The 22,485-nt window shown below is 38.9% G+C and overlaps 1 protein-coding gene across 12 annotated transcripts in view; it reads right to left on the bottom strand.

Annotated features, from left to right (window-relative positions):
* Window positions 1–22,485, bottom strand: part of MYT1L (myelin transcription factor 1 like) — a 2,965,652-nt gene that overhangs the window by 189,687 nt on the left and 2,753,480 nt on the right. For all 12 annotated transcript variants that reach the window (XM_044070352.1, XM_044070344.1, XM_044070334.1 and 9 more), the window contains one exon: window positions 466–557. In XM_044070352.1, the coding sequence (XP_043926287.1) occupies window positions 466–557 (92 nt within the window). The remainder of the gene's footprint in view (window positions 1–465; window positions 558–22,485) is intronic.

Here is a 22,485-nt window from a genome sequence, read left to right on the forward strand (position 1 = left end):
AATACTAGAGGTTGTGCAGCCTTCTCTGGACTATGAGACAATCAATCTGAATTCCTGCAAGAAAAATGTATAGGTATATGGTTTGTCTTGTACAAGAAACATTATACTATAGTATTAAGAAAGGCTGGTTCCCACTCTTCATAAAACTTGTCCTGTAAACCTCTGAAACAAGGTATTTCCAGTATCACAAGCACGCAATCACCACATATTTCATATTTATTCTTCAGACATGTACAATGTTCAGAAGAGTTTTTATTATTCTGATATGAAGATTTCACCTGAAGATATACTTTTTCACAGTTTCCTGAGCATTTTCTTTCACATACTATTAGACTAGTGCTGTTTTTAAGCATATTTATGTAAAAGACTTGGTGTTTGATTTACAGTTTGTCTGATGAGCTTTAATGTCATTTTAAAGCCAAGATTTACTCTGAAAAGTATATAGAACATAAAAATGTTGTTTACCGTTGCTTGCTCGTTGTTTTATGGTTAACATTTCATCTCCTGACAGCCTTGCTTTCTTAACTGCAGAAGTGGCTCTTGGACATCCTGAAAGGCTAATAATTATAAAAAGAACATGAAAGTTGTCTTTTAGTTTAACATTTGTTTCATCATTCATGCATACAGTCTGATAAAAAGGCAATTTATATTCAGTGAAGTAGTAAACATTCACTTTGTTTCATACGCGTACAGTAAGTTGCATAGACAAAACATAGTGCCATCAGAGAAACATGAATTTAGAACAGAGTAACTGTGACCTGTCCACCCCAAAAACTGCTAGAAAGGGTATAGAAAAGGTAAAACTGATATACATTGCCCATTTATATGAGGAAGGCATGAAAGCTGGGGAAAGCAAGTAACAGTATTAGATAGGTAGAGCTGACATGGCTGTCATTTACACTGATTACCATGAAGATACTTTAAATGATTTCTAACCCATAAGGACAATGAATAAAAATGGACAGGGATTTTTGTAATGTGACAAAAACAGAGACAGAAAAGATGTTCATTGTGCAACTCTAACATCCCAGGTTATAATTCAGAGTCAAAGTGCTAGAATCCCTACGAAACAGACCATGCTGCGCACAGAGCAGATATGAGTGCTAATGCATTTGGGTATGGAATTCACAGAAGAACGCTGTTTTGAGGTAATGGCACTCATGCTGAAGTTGTTAGGGTAGAAGAAAGTATAGCCCATTAGACCATACATCCTAAAGTACAGTGGTCAAAAATCTAGACAAAGGCTCCTAATGGTAGCACACTCACTAGAGATGGGCCATCTTCTCATCATTCTATAGTGCTGCTTTCAGTCCATGCTGAGAAGGTATGTGACAATGTCAAGTGGACATATTTAGTACAGTTCTCAATGGTCTTTCTCTTCATAATCTGCCATACGGACCATCTACTAGGGGTCTACCACAGTCGTACAGACAGGGCCTTATCTATCTACGCTTTTTAGTATCTCCAGAGGTGCACAGCAATGTTATCTACAAGCCCTGCTTCTTCTTCTTGTACAGGCCATACAGCCATTGGCTGTGACTCTCAGGAGTGCTATTACTCCCACTAGCTCTGTTGGCGTAACTCGAACTAGGCATGGAGGACTAGAACTTTTCCTGGATTATTGGTTCTTTTGGATGATCCCAAGGTCTTGTCCCACATGCACTGGGACATCTTAACTGCATTGCAGGAATTACTGGGGTATAAAATTGATCCCTGTAAATCCATATTTGTTTCTTATAACTTCTCTATTCCTTCTGTAAATAGGGATACATATAATTTCATCATAAATACCCCATGTTTCAAATATGTAGGACTATTATTAACCACCACATTACAAAAAACAAGAACAAGAATGTATTTAATTCAAAACATTATTGAATGCCAACAGGGTGAGGAGGTAATCTGGAATCTCTTTTGATTAAAAAATAGTACTGATGCAGATGATATTACATCCCCAAATACTCTACATTATCCATTCTTTCCCAATGATATTGACTTACACAGCCCCTTCATAAGTGGAATAAAGAACCACTGAGATTTATATGGTCCTCATTTCCTCCTAGAGGAGCTCCATTAGGTCTTTACATCTCAAGAAGGTAAACATCTGCTGAGTCTATTACCAGCTGCTATGGTTAGAATGTTTAGGGATCTTTATCAGCCAGGTGTTTCTCATTCCTGAACCAAACTGACAGAGGAATCCATTTACCCTACTTTGCTCTGGTACTGGTGATGATGATGGATGATGGAAGAATCCCTTTACTCTACTTTGCTCTGGTACTGGTGATGATGATGGATGATGGAGGAATCCCTTTACCCTACTTTGCTCTGGTACTGGTGATGATGATGGATGATGGAGGAATCCCTTTACCCTACTTTGCTCTGGTACTGGTGATGATGATGGATGATGGAGGAATCACTTTACCCTTCTTTGCTCTTGTACTGGTGATGATGATGGAGAGAGCAAGTGAATGGCACTGATTTTTGCCATTGCTAGTGGATACTGCAAAAAATTCCATCCACTGTTACCGGGCAATATTTGAATACTCTATTTACAGTTGTTTGATCTATGTTTTAAATAATGAGCAGGGATAATGCATCAGTATCCCTAATTTTTGCGTTTGGTGCATTCCCCGAATTTGGGCCCCTTAAGCCTTTTTCTCCCCTATATGCTTATACAGATTATTTTTTTACCTTTCAACTAGATAAAGGCCCACTCCTCAAATCCTTTTCTCCATTATCTATGGAATATAATGTACCTCCCCATCATATCATTCACTATAATCAGCTCATTTCAGTACTACAAAAACTGATAGATGATCAAAGAGTTTGAAAGATCACATATTCTCCATTTCTTCACTTAATTACAAATAACACTCCTGATGTCAGCCAGACAAGCATATCTCAGATATATACAATGATTAGCAATGTGTTTTTTAACCCAGTTTAGGATTTTCAGTCTCGCTTCTTGGTTGAGAGGATGTTAATGCCTCCAGAGGAGCAACTCTCCCAAATAATGTAGACTTCTTTCATTACCACCTATTCCATAAAATGGAGGTTGTTTGCCTTGGAATGTCTTTACCAGCTTTTCCTAACCTCAGATTCTATATCTAAAAGAGCTCCTGGGAACATTCTACAGTGTCAGCAATGTTAGGTTATGTGGATTACAACCACTTAACATCATACAATTTGAGAATGAAGTTTGATTAAACAAATCTGGATCACATTCTGGCAGTAAGCTAGTAGGAAAGTGTCCCTAAGTACCCAGGGAAGAAAATATTTAGTTGTACGTGGCTTTACCCTAGACTCTAACTGTCCATTTGCTACTTGCATAATGATTCTGGTGGCCAAGAAATCCATTAAATCACTCTGCCAAGATCATATCCCTCTCTGAATTCCAGAATGCTGGCAAATTCTCCATATCATTTACTGGGTAGAGTTAGAAATCGCCTGACAATGAAGTAAAGAGGATATTGTGCTTAAAAGGTGGAACATGTGCACTGACTTCCTTAGAAAAATAATTATTCACATTGTGATGTATAACAAGGAAAACACCCCCTTGATGAGCTTCAGTATATTTTTATATCCATGAATATTTGCTGAAGCGTTCATTCCCAGTGTACCATCTTTATTCTTTCATGCGTCTTTCCTTCTTGTTTCTTCAGTTCTGACATTTCACTCTAGTTATAGTTTGTGTATTGTCTGTTGTGCAGACAGCCCTCCTCTTCTCAGTAACTGAGTAAATAGCCATCTAGTTTAATTGTTGTGAACATGCATAATCGACATACATTTATTGACCTGTGATATCATATGTTTTAACATATCTGTATGTTACATATATGCCACAATGGCTTGTTTGATACTGCTCCATCTAGCAAGGTCATTCTCTCTTAATCTAGGTGCACAGAAGGCTGCTAAAGTAATGTTATGATTTTTGAACATTGAAAACATTGATAAATAGAGCTATTAAAACATTTGGATACTAATTAACATAAACTTACATGTATGACAGCATAACCCCTACAACTTCAAATAGCATTATGGGATGCCACCACTCAGAAATAAAGTTTAAAGAAAATTAAAAAATAAATAAATAAAAAACATGGCATAAGATATAAGCAGAATAATCATGTTTTATTCAGAAAACTTTTTATTAATTATTTAGTTATAGTAAAAGTTTAAACTGGTATAAAAATACATTAAAATAAATAAATAAAATCAATACAATTGCAGAACTGGAAAAGGCAAGTATTGAGAAATACATATATCAACTGGCATGTTTTGAGAATATGGCAGAAAATGCAGCACCCCCCCCCAAAAAAAAAAAAAAAAAAACAAGCACAAGGAAAACAAACAAACTCCACTTAGACAGATAATGGAGGTCATGAATGAATCAAAGAACCTGAAACTTTAGCCACTGACCAACCCTCGTTATTCTGTTTCCTCCAGGACGTTAAGCATCTAGCCCCACCTGTGCCTCAAGCATCTGCAGTTACCTTGCTCTGTTTCTTTTCCATTGCACTCTGCTTGCATATTTCTGTTCTCTGAGTTTCCTCATCCATACAAATTAAAGGCTACCTTATCACAGTATAACCCCTCCAACTCCACTGTTAGTGCCTACCTTCCTGCTTCTGGCCCTCTGATCATCATTTATTGTTGGACAAGACTCCATGCTATGGAGTAAGACATTTTACACTATGAGATATAGAAGAAAAGAATGTTTTTGTCACTGCCAAAGCAGCACCCCAAGTGGTATCTAACTATTCTAGTGCACTGTGCTGTCCCCCAGTCTCATGTTCCACTCCACTTTAAGTTGAGCAGCAGTGAAAACAATCCTCTCATACTAGAGGACCAGAAAAAAGGCCTCTAGTTCAAGACTAAAAAAAGTAGTTTTACTATTAAAACAGCAGCAAACTGCTTGCTATAACTTATACAATACATAAGCTTCAGTCTTGACCACTAAAGCAGTATCAGCATGTATTTCTGTGCCAGGATTAGGAATTGTTGATACATAAATGAATGCCAATACTGCACCACTGAGTGATCTGCATCTACTAACCATGCCTCCTAATACCTTGCACTCAGGGTGGCTGCCCCCTTAGCAACACGTCTGGTAGCACACTTGTAGATCCTACTCTTGTTGTGTGCCGAATCACCAATGCTATCCTTGTTTTCCAATAAATTAAACAAAATGGTCCTAGGCTTGATCACTGTACAGCTCTGGTTTGAAAAACTGCCACATCTGTAGTCACAATTTCCTCTAGAATGTCTGTGCACATCTAAATCAGGACTGGAACTAAGGCCACTCTTGGCCATTGATTGAGAGATCATGGGGCTTGAGACAGTCCAGGCAGTTGGCTTTGATAAACAAGTCCATATTAGTTGTCCTTCATATTTGGTCAAAAAGGATCCAGTTTCATCATCAAAATGCAAATTAAAGGTCATGCTGCTAAACGCTAGGAGTCTAAACATGAAACTGCTCTCATTGCAAGCATTCTTAAACCTGGAAGATGCTGACATTTGTGCAGTCACAGAAACCTGGTTCAAAGCTGCAGAGAGCACCCCAGTCATACCAGGTTACTCATCCTATCATACATTCAGACCCCAAACTATGGTCAACAAAGCAAAAGGAAGTGGAGTTGCAATATATATTAAAGACATACACACCTCCAGGCTGGTCAAACAGTATGATGCAGAGATAACACTCCAGGTGCAGTTAACTACTGAAAAGACCCCTATTTAAATCATAGCTAGCTACAGGGCCCCAAATTTGACTCAAGATGGCCACTCCACCTATCTGGACCTCTTTGAATCTATCAAGATTCAACCCTTTATCCTGATCCTGGGTGACTTTAACTATCCAACCATAGATTGGAAGAACTACTCATGCCAAAACACAAATGCCCAGAGATTCCTTGCAAATGCCTTGGACCAGCTGGTCAACACTCCCACAAGAGGTGATAATATCTTGGACGTGGTATTAACCAACATGATGTTTTCAAAGTCACCATCTCCCCCAACCCCGCCTCAGCTAGGTTCAAACAAAAAAACTTCTCCAAAGCTGATTACAACCTCCTGAGGGAAGGTATAAACAGTTTCACAGACCCCCTCCCCCTCCATAGGAACAGGCACATATGTCCAAACCTATACCAAAGTACTATGCGAACATTTATATAGCTGCATGGAATCAGGAATACCCAAATGGACAAAATCCTCTTCCTCAAGGAAGAGCAAACTTGTCTGGTGGACATCTGCAATAAATAAACTCTATAATAAAAGGAAAAATTGCTGTCCAGGATGAAGAAGGAGCAGGTGCCTAATTGGAAGCAATGTCTCCTTGGCCTGGACAAGCAAATAAGAGCACTAGTGAAATCCTCCAAAGCAAACTTCAAGTCCAAACTGGCCACATCTACTAAAGACCATCATAAGGCTTTCTTCACATGTCTGTAATTTCAAAGGAAGCAGTCAGATCTGCTCAGAACTGGTGGTCAAGGACACCATATAAACAAATGCCATACATATAGCCAACCTGCTGGCAGACAGGTTCAGTGAAAACTTCACCCCTCTGTCCCCCATTAGTAAATCAGGACATCCCCAGCACCTGCGCCCCTCTCCTTATCTTGAGGGAGCAAGTCATCACTGCCCTCTCAAAGGCAAAACATACAGCCTCCAAGGGACCTGATAACATCCCAGGCTGCATCCTACTTGAACTCAGGCAGGAACTTGCAGCACCATTAGGCACCCTGTTCAACCAAAGCTTGAGTACCAGCTTCATCCTAACTGAGTGGTGGACAGCTAATGTCATCCCTTTGCACAAAGGTGGAGCATCCACTGATCCAGGAAATTATAGATCCATCAGCCTAATTAGCTTGATCTACAAGGCCTTGGAAAGGATTATCATGAACCTCATTAACAAGGACATTGGCAACCTCCAAAAACTTGATCCCACACAGTTCGGTTTTGTCAAGGAGAGGTCATGCCTATTAAATTTGGTTGACTTCAACACAGTCACCAAAGCCATGGAGGAGGAGAAGATGGTTCACACCACCTACGTTGTCCTGGCCAAAGCCTTCAATACTATTCCCCACTCAGGTATAATAGATAAACTGTCTCAACTAGACATCAATATGTATGTTACCAGATGGGTAGCAAACTGGCTCGCTGATAGAACCCACCTAGTCAAAACAGGGCAAGCCACCTCAACTAGTAGACCCATAAAGAGAGGTGTTCCCCAGGGATCGGTCTTGGGGTCTCTGTTTTTGGGATATACTTTTCTGAGGTGCAGGCCTGAACCAGTGGGCTGTGGCTGACCAAGTTTGCAGATGACTGCAAGCTGGGTGCTGTCTCAATTCCCCTAGTGATGTGGACATCCTCCAAGAGGGTCTCACCCATCCAAACAAATGACTGGTGCCAAATACATGGCCTTAAACATGAATGCCAAAAAATACATCAACATCCCCTTTCGAGAGACTGATGTTCCAACAAATTATCACATTAATAACAGGGTCCTAAGCATGCAATCAGTCATGAGGGACTTGGGCATCCAGGTTGATAGCAAACTGACTTTTGACCACCATATTGCCTCTGTTGTATGGAAAGCTTTCTACATGGCCCATCTCATTACTAAGGGTATCTCATCTAGAGACAAGGAGGTCATAACATCCCTGTATTCTTCCCTTATGAGACCCATTAATGGGTACAATGCCCCTTTCGGCAAGTACCTCACAAAGCACATGCAGCAGCTGGAGAGACCACAGAGGTTCCTCACCAGGAGAATTCAGGGCCTCAAACAGCTACACTGCACAGAGAGGCTAAAAGCCCTGTCCCTCTGCTCAGTCTCATACAGACTGCTCAGAGGTGACCTTTGTCTGGCATAAAAAGCAATCTCTGACCCTGCCTTGATGGGACTGCTGCACATTCATAAGTCAAGCTCCACTCAAGTAACCTGCATGCATGACCTCAACCTGGTCTGTGACATCAATAGGACTTGTTGACAGGACAGAATTGTGTCTCAGAGACTCCCCTTGCTGTGGAAAACCCTCTCTCCATGTCAAGCAGTGTACCTCATTAACCTTTTTTAAGTGCAACCTGGATAACTGGATGGGGAACATAAAATACACCACTGGGATTCCACCTGTGTGGTGAACCTGACACATGAGGTGCTGACTTGTTGGAACGTGGGCTAAATTCTTGGCTAGGCTTGTAAGGGCATCAGGGCCAATAGCCTAGTAAGTTCCTATGATTCTATGATTCTATAAACTCAGCATTAAAAATCTCTCTCTCTCTCTCTCCTGTTTGGCATCTAGTTCTCGGAAGTCCAGGCCAACAAGGAGGAACTCTGGCTGACCAAGTTCACAGACAACTGCAAGCTAGGATCCATTATTAACTCCCCAAGTGATATAGACATCCTACAGAAGGGCCTCACTGAGACCAATGACTGGTGTCAAAACCATGGCCTTAAGCTTAATGCCAAAAAATGCGTCGTCATCCCCTTTGAGAAAAACTCAGTTCCCACTAATTACCACATAGATGGGAGCCCACTGAACACTGAAGGCATTATAAGAGATCTGGGGACACAGTTTGACAGCAACCTCTCCTTCGACCACCACATTGCCAATGTGGTCAGAAAGTCCTTCTTTGTTGCACATCTCATTACCAAGGGTTTTGCATCCAGGAAGGAAGAAGTCATCATCTCTCTCTACTCTTCCCTCATTAAGCCAGTCATCGAATATAATGCCCCATCTGGCATGTACCTCACTAGACACATACAACAGCTAGAATGGCCACAAAAGTACCTCACAAAGAGGACCCTAGGTCATTAACACATGTCCTACATGGACAGACTAAAAAAACTCCAGCTATTCTCTGTCTCATATCGTCTACTAAGAGGTGATCTCTGCTTGACTTACAAAGCCATGTCTGACCCTGTTCTGTTATTAATGCTACATCTAAAGAAATCCCAATCCCTCTGCACCACACACTCCAGTGACCTCAACCTCATTACCACAATCAACAGAACATGCTGGAGGGACAGGTTCATAACCCAGAGACTGCCCATGCTCTGGAACAGACTTCCCATACATATCAAACAGAGCACCTCACTGGCCCTCTTCAACAGAAATCTTGATGAGTGGATGGGAACTAGAAAGTTCACCCCAGGGATCATTCCAGAGGCTCTACTTGGTAGAGGCACTGGGAACTAACATCGGGTGGCACAATGCCAGGGCACTTCCATGGGCTTGGCTTGTAAATGCTCCAGGGCCATTAGCCTAGTACACACCTATGAACCTATGAACAAATGATGGAAGTATACACTCATTGTGATAGTGTGACCACCACTAAGTGCAACAATGTTGCTTAAACTGGATTATTTGAAAGTCCCCCTTATTACAATGTTCAGCAACCTCAGTGTTGATTATATTAAGTAAGATGGTATGGATGGCATAGCCAGCCTGGGGATGTCTCCTCATGAAAAACATGATTCTGAAACATTACATGTAATGGATATAGTACTGTTAGTAGGATGTAAGGAAACCTAACAGCAGTAGCTTACCCATGGTACATGTGACCTCACTTGTGACATGTTCTGACATGTTTTGAGGCTTAGATGCATGTAGAACAGTGTCAGCAGTGACTTGCAAACAGTACAATATATTTCTGCAAACTGTCCAAAAAAATCCACGGACCACGAACTTGACCAACGAAGTTTTAATAGTAGAACTTAGAAAATACACACAATAAAATAAGAGCTTTCGTTTGGCGCCTGCCAAACTTTTTCAAACAGTTAATACATCACTTCCTGTAGTTTAAATAGTAATTAATCGTGATGTAAATGAAAAAGTGACTTCCCTTTAATCTATGTTTAAAGTGCTAACATGAAAAAACAAAAACATACATAAATTAATCATAAGTTGCATTTCAACAGCACATATTTTTTGTTTAGCATTTTCGATTAGCGTGTTTGTTATATCTAATAATAATACATAATCCCATGGACTCTAACCATACACTTTGAAATCAAAAAAGAAAAAGAAAAAGGAAACGGAAAAATATGTATATTGTAACACAAAGCATTTGATCAACTTTTTGCACACGTTAACATTCTATTTCATCAGTTATTATAGTTAAATCAACACAAGTATCTACGTCAGTTATCAAAAATTCATAATAATAATATTTCTACCCTAAGCACAACAATGCAAAAATACATTTTTAATTTTTACCCATAATTAGCAATTAAGTATCAATATATAAAAATACTCTGCTAAAATTAATATATATATAAAATGTTCATTATAATAGCAGTGTTGTGTTTATAACCAGAACAAAAGTTGTCTATTAATCCAGCCATTGAAAAATATATAGTTACCCTCGTAGTGTATTTTAAAAAACATAATAAATGATGAATTGTGAAAGTAATATACAAAATCATTTAAAAAAATGTTTTAATCCTAGTGATGCACATGTATTTTGTTAAATAATCAATTGATTATAATTATAAATATGTATTAAATGCTTTAAAAATGTTAAAACAATTTCATTTAAAAATTCATGTCTCATAGTAGTTCATTTTTATGTTATTTAAAATTAACATAAGACCTTACGCTGAATAAGTATTAAAATGACTTAAATACATGTATATAAAATATAATAAACCATATATAAAAAAATATTATTGTAGCATAAGTCCTGGTGCTTGTATCACATTTTAATTGTTTTATGTATGCCCAGACTCATGTGGCACCTGTGTATCAGTTTTATATTGTACTGTGCTTACAAAGGTTTGTGACATCTGCACCTGTACTGATTCTTTGTATCACTTTGACATTGTTACACTGAATGCTGCGGTAGCGCTGTCGCCTGACAGTAAGATGTTGTCCCTTTCGATTCTCAGCTAGAGCATCTTCTGTCTGAAGATATGCATGAATGGGCGTACCTTCATTGAAGGTTGTGCATCAGGGCTGGCAACTCGGCACGTAAAAATCTACTGCCAATCATTAGTGGACCAGAGTTCCGCTGTGGCGACCCTTAACCAGGAAAAGCCGAAAGACACAACAACAACACTGAGCTTACTAGTATTGTGGCTCCATGCCTGTATCCAGTGTCATTTTTATACCTATTCTGGTAGTATTTTATTTTTCATCCTTATGAAATGTGTTATAACTATCAAGCCCCCTCTGTTAGCCCAGTAGTCCCTACCCACAAGTCCCATCCTGCATGAATCTCTGATATCCTCACTCCAGAAGGGCCTCTCAGTTGGGAGAGCTCCTGCAGTGAAGAAGGCCTACCATTTCTCATGCAGGTTTTTAGGGTTTGGCGCATGCTAGGCAAGCAGGTCAGACAGAAGATGCTCTAGCGGTTCTCTTGCCTAGATTCCTGTTCCATGTACTTTATAAGCAAGATGGACAATATGAAGTCACATTCATGACTTCTTGTTCTGTCTAGCCCTCCTCCAGCCAGGCATCTATACCTTTGAGCCCCAGCCTCTGTCAGGACTCACTGGAAAATGCCTACTTATGCTGGTACTGTTTTGCTTTTGAATGTTTGTACTATGCTTATTACTGTTATTGCATTTTTCCTGGGTCCTTTTTGCTGTGATGGTAGCTTGCTTCCCTTCTGAATTATTGTACTGTTGTTGCTACCCTTGTACCACACACATACCTATACCGTGTCTTTCTTCCTTATTATAGTGAGTGTATTGTACTGCTTGCTAGCCTTAGGGAACCTAAGACTATATTCTACAGCTTTCTTCCTGTTATGCAGTATATATGGCATCTGGGTGTGATTTATCCTACTAAGTGGACAGCATATATTTTTCTATTTCATTAGTGCTACCCTTATATAGACTCAATTGCAGTTACAGTGTGTGCACTGCTAGACCATACAGCTAATGTCACCTTGTTTCTGTCTGTCTGTCTGTCTGTATGGGTATTAAAGATAGTCATGAGACCTGTGATTATTAGATGTTCAATGATAACACCAACATTCCTCTCAACTGTACAGATTTTCACAGAATGTCCAGATTTTTGCCTCATATTTTCACCCATTTTTCATAAAATTGTGGTTTTCTAGCAAATTAGTAGTAAACCAGTAAATACTGAAGCCAGAAAATAATGATATACATTTGAATTTCAGACTTCATAGCCTTGAGAAAATTATGCTCATGCATATCCTGTTATCCTAGCAACTTTCTGAGTCTGTAAGAACAATATTTAAAAACTGTCCCTGTTTTTGGGTCTTTGTCCCACTATTACTTATAGCATTGTCCAGATTTTTTGCTCTAAGAGGTTGAGAGGTATGAACACCAATACTATAGATTGTGTAACTGTGACAATAAAGGCAACCCTGGAACATACAACAATCAGTGGAGTGTATAGACCACCAAAGTGAAATGCTGATGACCTACAGAAATTCATACATTTATTGCATGAAACACTAGAGGGAAGAATGATATTAGCTGGGGACTTAAATCTACTGGAAACAGACTGGAATAATATTGATTTAACAACATTAGTAAGGAAAGTATTCACACTTTATGTTCAGGAACAACAATTTCTTCAGATTGTAAAAAAAACTACCAGGGAACAGAGCATACTACATTGTTTGTGTTCCTAAAGAAACTACTGTTACTTCAAATTTTACCACTGTTGATATGCAATGATCATGGGGTTAGAAAGATTAATTTGTTGCTAGATAATTCTGCCAAACTGAAATCTAAACCAATGCACAGAAGATTAATTAAATATTATATAGAAGCAAAACAATCACTAAGTAAAACTAATTGGAGTGATGTGTTCAGTGGAAAAATTGCAGATGGAAACATGTTTAACATCACAATCTAGGCATACAAGGGGATATATTTCCATAAGAACAACATACCTGATTAAGGTGAGAGACAAAAAATATAAGAAATGGAAGAGAGGTTGAATTACAATTTTGAAAACTGAAATAAACAAGCTGGACAAACGTAGTGTGAAACAAGATCAAGAAAATTTTGAAGAAATTTTATATAAAGATATTGAGCATATTGGGAAACCTTTTTATAGATACATAAGATGTGGAAGACATACAAATTGACAAACTGTGTGTAGATTCTGAAATTTATTCTCAGACACAACAGATTTTAGATATATTTAGAAAATCTTATGCAAAACAGTTTGGATCCACAAAAGGGGTGATAAGTTGTTCTACTGACATTCAGGTAACCCCAGATACTGGAATCAAATTATATTCTATTGAAAAAGAACTGTGCAAACTGGATCCAAACAAAGCACAGTGAGGAGATGGAATTAGTACTAATGACCTGAGAACACTTCAGCAAGAACAAGAGCCATACAAACGATAGAGTGGACTATTGAGGACAAAAAAGAAATTATGTGTTGCTATTATTATGCAAGAAGCCCAGAATTTCCAGACAAAAGATATATGAAAAGATTAAGAGAGAAATTAGAGGAAAGAAAAATACTTCCACAAGAAAAACTGTCAGAAGCTTCAAATAAATAAATGTGTTCATTAATACAACAGATCCAAGAAAAACACTATATAGACCAAGAAACCTTGCACTGTTTGGAAAAAGAAGCGACCGAGGAAGTGCAAAAATTTAAAGAACAAAATTTAGAGAAGTTTGAAGGGTATAAGAAAGAAATATGGACATGGGAAAAAACGAGAGATCTGATATGATGCAATGTTTATGCAAAGGAGAAAGCCACAAAATGGAATATTTGCAAAGTGAAGGATTCAGTGTAGAAAGTCTAACACAGGTCATATCTTGCATGATGGAATAACTAGTCACCAAAGTAAGGAGAAACAAGAGGCGCACTAGGCATCTGAAGAAGAACTATGGACATGGGAAAGAAAGAGAGATTTAATATGGTGCAATATTTATGCAAAGGAGAACTCAAAACTAATCAATGCAAGAAGAACAGCACCAAAGATATTTGAAAAGAAATACAGGCAAAGATGCCTGGATATAGAAAATTTCACAATGCAAAAAAATAAGAAAACAAAGAGGACAACTAGAAAAGACGATTAGTAAAGAAGAAGTTAAAGAAATAGAAACTGAAGTTATAAATTACCTGCAAAGTGAAGGATTTAGTGTAGAAAATGGAACTTTGCATAGAATGCCTGGAGGAAATGGCGAACAAAGAATGTGCCCTCAGTTTAGAAGAAAATGATCTAAGGGAAGAGTTGTTTGATTTAATAGTGATGGATAGACATATTAAGATCAATGAAAGAAATAGACTGCAGAAGGCCAATAAAACCCAGAAAGTTAGAAGTTTGATAAAACAAATCAACACAGTAATTAGAAGAGCCCATAGAGATTCATGTGATATAACAGAAATAAATAGGATACATTACTGTGCAGCCAAATTAATAAAAGATAAAGTCCTACCACACAAACACAGGGTAGTATGGGAAAGGATGGGGAGAAATCGAATGCCATCAGGGAAGTAACGGACAGAGAAAACTACTAAGACAAGAAGTGTTACTGTTAGAAGAGTACAGAAGAGGGAACAGATTAACAAAAATACTCCAAAAGATAGACGTGATAAAAGCAATGCACAGTATTATAATGGATCAGGATTTATCATGCACTATGACAAATAATAAACTAAAAATATCAGCACAGGCAGAAAAATGTAGAAGATAAACAGATACATATAAAGGAAAAGTGCAAAATAAGCAATATATTGATGACCCAAAAAAGTTTTATAGAGAACTGGGAAACAAGCTAAAAGGAAATGAAAGATGACCAGAAAAAGAAGAAATAGATGTATTTTGGTGAAATATTTATGAAGATCCTGTGGAACATAACAAGGATGCTAGATGGACAGAAGAAATAAAAGAAAGAAAAATAAGTTCAAAGGTGCAGGATATGAAATGGGATGAAGTAATGGCCAGAGAGAGATTGAAACAAAGTTAAGAAAAGCCTCTAAATGGAAAATCCCTGGCCCAGATTCAGTACCTAACTTCTGGCTAAAATTATTAACATCTTTGCATGAAGATATATCCACGAGTAAGAACTGTTTATATGCACACCCCAAACAGTCACCAGTCTGGTTAACAACAGGAAAAACAATGCTCCTACTCAAGAGTGATCCTGCAAACTATCCTAAAAATTATAGACCAACATCTTACCTTCCGTTGACATATAAACTCTACACTGGTGATGTCGACAGAATTTATAGTCATTTAGAAGAAAACTCAATTATGGTGATAGAACAAAAGTGTAATAAAAGAAATGTATATGGAACAAAGGATTATTTGTTGTTAAATAAAGTCATAGTGGAGAACAGTAAAAAGGGGAAGAATTTAAGTATGGCATGGATAGACTACAAAAAAGCATTTGACAGTAATCCACATTCATGGATAAAAGAGTGCTTAAAAATATATAAGATACACCCTACACTGATAAACTACATTACAGCGACCATGAAACAGTGGCAAACCACTGTGCAGTTAAGCCATGCTAAAGGACAAATTATTATTCCAGGGATAAAAATTCAAAGGGGGTATTCCAGGGTGACTCTCTGTCACCGCTGCTCTTTTGCCTTACCTTAACCCATTAAACTGTCTGCTTAACAGATTAGGTCATGACTATAATTTGGGTCCCAGAAAGCAACAAAGTATAAAGACTTCTCATCTTCTCTTTGTTGATGATTTAAAACTGTATAGCTCATCAGATGAGGAAATGAAAGCACAACTGCAAGTAGTCAAAACTTTTTCAGATGATATAAGAATGTCATTTGGTCTTGATAAATTTGCAAAAGCAACCTTTAAAGCAGGAAAGTTGCAGCACCAAGAAAACATTAGTTTGGGGCAAGAAAAGTACTTGCGTAAGAGAGAAAGTGTATAAATATTTTGGGAACTGATGAAGGATCAAAAATAAAATATGAACAAATGCAAATAAATCTCAGTAAGGAATATTTTAGCAGACTTAAATTAATCCTGAAAACAGCATTGACATCTATCTAGGAACAAAGTTCAAGCTATAAACCAGTTTGCTCTACCTGCCCTAACTTATAGTTTTGGAGTGACTGACCGGCCCCAAAAGGTGTGGATAGATTAGACAGGAAAACAAGAAGGATGCTTCATACACATCAGATGATTTATAAAAATCAGTGCATACCAAGATTATATATTCCCTGTTCTGAAGGGGGTATGGGACTCCTTGAAATTGAGTACATGTATAGATTTGCAATTGCGGGACTGCATACATATCTGCTGGCCTCACCAGACCCAAACATAGTGAAAGTTATGAAACATGAGAAGAATGAATCTAAGGGAGGGTATCTGTAGCTTCACACCACTGCCCCCTTCAGAGGATGCAGACAGCTATACTGAACAGTATGCTAGTGCAGTATACAAGCACCTGTACAACTGCATGGACTCAGCCATACCCAACAGAACTAAAACCTGCTCCTCAAGGAAATACAAACCTGTTTGGTGGACATCCTCTATCAACAGGCTTTACAACAAAAGCAAGAAACTGTTGTAAAAAGGGTAAAAAGGAACAAATTCCAAATTGGAAAAACTCCCTCCTTAGCCTCAACAAGCAAATTAGATCACTAGTGAAAACCTCCAATACCAATTATGAATTGAAACTAGCTTTCAAAACAAAGAGAAACCATAAAGTCTTCTTCAGTTACATCAGGAACCTCCGTGGCAAAGCCCAGGTTTGTTCCGAGTTAGTACTTAACCGTATCACTTACACTGATCCTGTTGATTTAGCCAACCTGCTAGCAGATAGGTTCAGCTTATACTTCACCACCCTGTCCCCCCAAGGTCCCTTTCCACATCCCCAATACTTGTCCCACACCTCACATCTCCATAGATTAAGTGTTACAGCCCCTGTCCAAGGCAAAGAACACAGCTTCCATGGGACCTGATAGTATCCCAGGATGTATTCTGCACCATCTCCAGCAAGAACTGGCTTTACCATTGAGCACCCTATTCAACCACAGCCTAAGTACAGGCTTCATTCCAGCAGAGGGGAGAACTGCCATTGTCATTCCCTTGCACAAAGCCACTACTGACCCTGGAAACTATCGCCCCATTGGCTTGGCAAGTCTGATCTGTAAAGCCATGGAGTACATTATTATGGATCTCATAAACAAGGACATAGGCAATCTCCAAGCACTTGACCCCACCCAGTGTGGATTTGTCAAGGGCAGATCATGCCTGTTGAACCTGGTTGACTTCACTGACACTGTCACCAAGGCCCTGGATGAGGAAAAGTCAGTGCATACAGCTTACCTTGACTTGACAAGGCCGTTGACACAATCCCTCACTCGGGCATCATCGAAAAGCTAACTCAACTTGGAGTAAATCCCTATCTTATCAGGTGGGTGGCCACCTGGCTCACTGACAGGACCCTCAAAGTCAAAATAGGCACCTCCACCTCTGATGGCAGACCTGTCCCTAGTGGAGTTCCCTGGGATCTGTCCTGGGACCCCTACTGTTTGGCATCTATTTCTCAGAGGTCCAGGCAAAGACAAAAGGCCTGTGGCTGATAAAGTTTGCAAACTGTAAGTTGGGTGCTGTCATTGACTCCTCAAATTATGTTAACATACTACAAGAGGGTCTCACAGCAACTACTGACTTTTGCCAAAGTCATAGCCTCAGGCTAAATGCAAAAAAATGTACCATCATACCATTTGGCAAAAACATGGCCCCTACTGCTTACCACATCAATGGCAACCCACTAAGCACATAACCTTTGGTAAGAGACCTTGGCACTCAGGTTGATAACAACCTCACATTCCACCATCATGTAGCGGCAGTGGTCAGAAAAGCCTTTTACTTGGTTTATCTCATAAGAAACGGATTGCATCCAGAAAAAAGGAGGTTATTACCTCTCTGTACTCCTCACTCATTAGACCAATAATTGGGTATAACACCCCATTTGGGATGTACCTCTCCAAATATCTGCACCAGCTGGAAAGGCCACTGAAATAACTCACAAACAGGATCCATGGCCTCCAACACCTGTCCTATGCAGACAAGCTCAAATCACTATGACTCTACTCGATATCATACAGATTGCTCAGGGGTGATCTGTGTCTCACCTACAAGGCAATCTCAGACCCTGCCCTACTAGAGATGCTCCATATTTGTAAGGCTAACTCTTCACGCACTACCCCCTCAAAAGGCCTGAATCTAATATGCAACATCTACAAAACCTGCTGGAGAGACAGGTTTGTCTCCCAGAGGCTGCCCTGTCTCTGGAATAGATTCCTCATACACATCAAGCAGAACACCTCACTGACCCTCTTCAAGTGAAACCTTGATAAGCAGATGGGTAACCACAAATTTGCCCCAGGGGTTCCACCTGTGTCCTTCGTTGACAGAGGCGACAGGTGCTAACTGAGGTTTTTTTTTGGTATAAACTCCTGGCTAGGCTTGTAAGGGCCCCAGGGCCATTTGCTTAGAAACCTCCTATGATCATATGATCCTAAGATGACTTCCCTTCTCATTTTGGCAGAAGCATACCAGCATCAAGCAAGAATAGAAATCAAAGCAGAAGTAGATAAAAATCAGGCAGCAACTGAATGTGCCAAAAAATAAGGTGAAGAATCAGATGAGAAGGCAAGAAATGTGGAAAATGCATAAATATAGTTGCAAGTATAGAAAACTTCTGGAATAACTGCATGTTGATCAGGATCATACACAGGAATGTTTAAGGAGAGGCACATTGAAACCAAAAGATGAGAAGTTAATATTGGCAGCCCAAGACAGTGGACTGTACACATTGGTTTACAAAGTCCAATGAATATGTGGGAGAAACAGACAAATGTTATTTTGTAAAACAGCATTGGAAACAGTTGCACACCTTGTTGCAGGTTGTGACATAGTTATGGCAGAAAGACTGTATACTGAAAGGCATAATGTGGCAAGACTGTTGCACTGGGGATTGTGCAAACATTATGGTATTGAAGTAGCTGAAAAACACTGGAAACATGAGCCACAAAACATCACAGAAAATGATGAAGTCTACATCACATGGGATCACCCATTACCAGCAGTTCAAAAGATAGATGTGAGAAAAACAGATATAGAGGTCCATGAAAAGAAGACAAAAGTAGCATTTATCATTAAAATCACTTCACCCAGTGACTACACTGTCTTGCATACAGAGAGACACAAAGTCATAAAATATCAGGATCTTCAGGTAGAACTCATTTCCCATAATAAGTGCTCAGACTGTTCTTAAAAATGTGGAAGAAAGATACCCAGACAGTTCCAATAATAGTAAGAGCAATGGGTGTTATAAAAAAGAATCTACAATCGTATTGAGATATGTTACCGATACATGTAACTCCATATGAATTTCAGTAGGAGTCATTACTGGGTACAAGAGGAACCTTGACAATTGGATGGGAGAAAGGAAATTCACCCCAGGGATCACGTCAGTCGCCCTGCTAGACAGGGGTCCAGGAATGTAAATAATGTGGGAAGAAATAGCTGGGGAATTGTTATGGCTAGGCTTGTATAGGCCCTAGGGCTGATAGCCTAGTACCAACCTATGAACCTATGAACCTATGAACATTGCGGGTGCTGTGAAGAGCTCTTCTGGCTGACATCAAAGACTGAAACAATACTAATTTCATGAAGTTTAACCATACTTTGACTTAGGAATGAGGTCCATTCCTATCATGGTATTAGAAACCCTAAAGATTTGGAGAAATTAAAAAAGAGCAATACCATTATATCTATTAAAGTGCGCGGTGGTGGTGCTGTGGTAGTGTTGTCGCCTCACAGTAAGACGCTGTCCGGTTCGATTCTCAGTTAGAGCACCTTCTGCATGGAGACATGCGTGAATGGGCATACCTTCGTTGAAGGTTGTGCATCAGGGCTGGTAACTCGGCACGTAAAAATCAACTACCAATCATTAGCGGACCGGAGTTCCTCTGTGGCGACCCCTAACTGGGAAAAGCCGAAAGAAACAACAACAACAACAACTAGGTCATATAAATATGGGGAGATTCCCCAAGACTGGAGACATGCGCTTATTAAACCTGTCTTTAAGGGAAAGGGGAGTAGGGCAAACCCATAGTCATATAAACCCTTAAGTCTACTTTCATATTCCGGAAAAATAATGGAGAAGGTAATATTGGATAAGTTACTGTCAGACTTGAATAGATAAGGACTTGAAACCATATATCAGCATGCATATGTTGAAAATAGATCTATAACCACCTGTAACATGATGTTATATAACAACATAATTACAGTTATGAATGAATAATTTTGCTGTGATGTAATTTATATAAATTTAACTTCATCATTTGATAGGGTCATACACAAAACATTGATCGATAAATTTGAACAACTAGGTATTGATGTACTCTTGATTAGGTGGATAGCTGCAAGGCTTACAAATAGGACATGGCAAGTGTCATACAGCAACTTGACAGGTGAAATTGTTGGTTACAGTCAGGGTGTCCCTCAGGGCTCTGTCCTAGGCCCTTACTTGTTTACATTGTATCTTTCAGACCTAACTTTTTCACCTGAGGTGTTCTACAGTCTATATGCAGATGACCTGAAATTGGGTAAACTGATTACATGTGTTACAGATAAGGCATGTCTGCAAAAAAAACTTGACTAAATTGAGCATTTGGGCACAGGAGAATAATATGCTGATAAATACATAAAAACTAAGAATATGAGATTTGGGAGACATAAACTGGAAAGTGAATATTTCATACAACACACAGTGATTGAAACTGTAGATTCATTTAAGGACCTGGGTATATGGGTAGATCCAGCTTTGAGTTTTTCTAAGCTTATTAACCATTTGGTTAATGATAGCTATAGAACTATAGGCTGTATAAAAAAGATTTGTAAAGTCTAGGAAATCAGAAATGATGAAATCATTGTGTATTAGTTACATTAGACCCAAACATGAATATGGAATAATAATATGGAAACCTTATAAGAAAACGAACATGAGTAAACTGGAAATAGTACACCAATAATATAATAAAGGCATCCATGGATGTGAAAATTTAAGTTATTATGAAAGACTAAAATATCTGAATTTGTACAGTGTATCTTATAGATATTTCATGGAGATCTTATTCAGGTATATATGGCACTTAGAGACAACTACCTCTGGGAATTTTTGGGGTTATCAAAAACTAGTTGGGAATAATCAGGCAACCAACCTATGTAGAAGATACTATAGGAATGAGAAGTGGGCTAATTGGTTCTCTAAGAGAGAAGCTTATGCATGGAACAGACTAACAAATTACATTAAAGTAAGTACTAGATTAGATATTTTTAAGGACAGCCTGAGCATTTATTATGGGAATAAGTGTTTTGGCATATTGACAGGCTTGAAGGGCATTAATACCTGTGCTTGAGATATTGCTATTTATGTATGTATGTAACATTCAGACTGTTATCCTTTCATCGTGATTGGCACAGTGCCCAGAACCATTATTATTGAACCCAGTCCCATTACTTTGGTCACCATGGCTGGCGTAGTACATATTCATACCAACCTCTACCCCATCAAATTTTCTGATACCATGAAACCACAGTTTGACAATAACTCTTCTGCTGCCATCCTGCTAGCATTTGGTACCTTTAGGCAGTGTACCAACTTCTTCATATTCACTGACAGCCCATTGTTGTTACCTAACACTGTCTACTTTGTTGGAGGTATAGACAATTATTTAGCCTGGAGGCACAGCTCTCATGTCACCCTGTTGTCAACCCTTACCATACCCTGCACTACGTCATAGCTTAACACTAAGCCCACATATACTGGAATGCTAACTAAATCCCTTCCTAAGTCTACTATGCCTCTTAGGCAATGCACCAAGACATTTAAACTTCAACAGCATGCTCACACTTTACCTTCTAGCCTCACAATAACATCTCCAATTGATACAGTGTAATCAACAATGTCTTCAGCTGCCATGGCAAGCAAGGGACACCTACACTGTTTTTCTAAGTCTCTGAAGCTGCCTGAGCATGCTACCACACATAGTGTTAATGACTATAGTCAGGCACACAAACAAACCACTCTCTAGGCTGAACAAAGGCAGAAAGATGGTAAGTTGCCTCTCAGGTGCTAGATTTTGTGACATCATTAGAGCACTTGGCTCCCTTCATTCCCATGTATGTATATGGTGTGGTCATTGTTTGCATGGAGTGAATGATCTTAGAAGTTTTACCTTAGAAGATATGAAAGGAGAAATGATTGATGTTTCAATGTATATTTTTGAGGCTGGCAAGAAACTAGTTTTGAGCAGTATCTTCTTGTTTTCCTAAGTAATGTCCCAGCACAAATAAAAATAATTGACTTCAACAATTAGTTCAATAACTGGTGTTATTTTTGGTGATTCCAATGTGTGTGTCAGTTTGGTTGGAGATGGTAGACAGCCTTGTCTGCTTCATCAGGGACTGCCTTCATCATTACCCTCAGTGCTTCCACTGATTGACTAATAAATTCTCTACCCTCTATACAGAGTCAGTCTT

This window comes from Protopterus annectens, chromosome 1.part0, assembly GCF_019279795.1.
Source record: "Protopterus annectens isolate FY-2018-M chromosome 1.part0, PAN1.0, whole genome shotgun sequence".
Classification (NCBI taxonomy): domain Eukaryota; kingdom Metazoa; phylum Chordata; order Ceratodontiformes; family Protopteridae; genus Protopterus; species Protopterus annectens.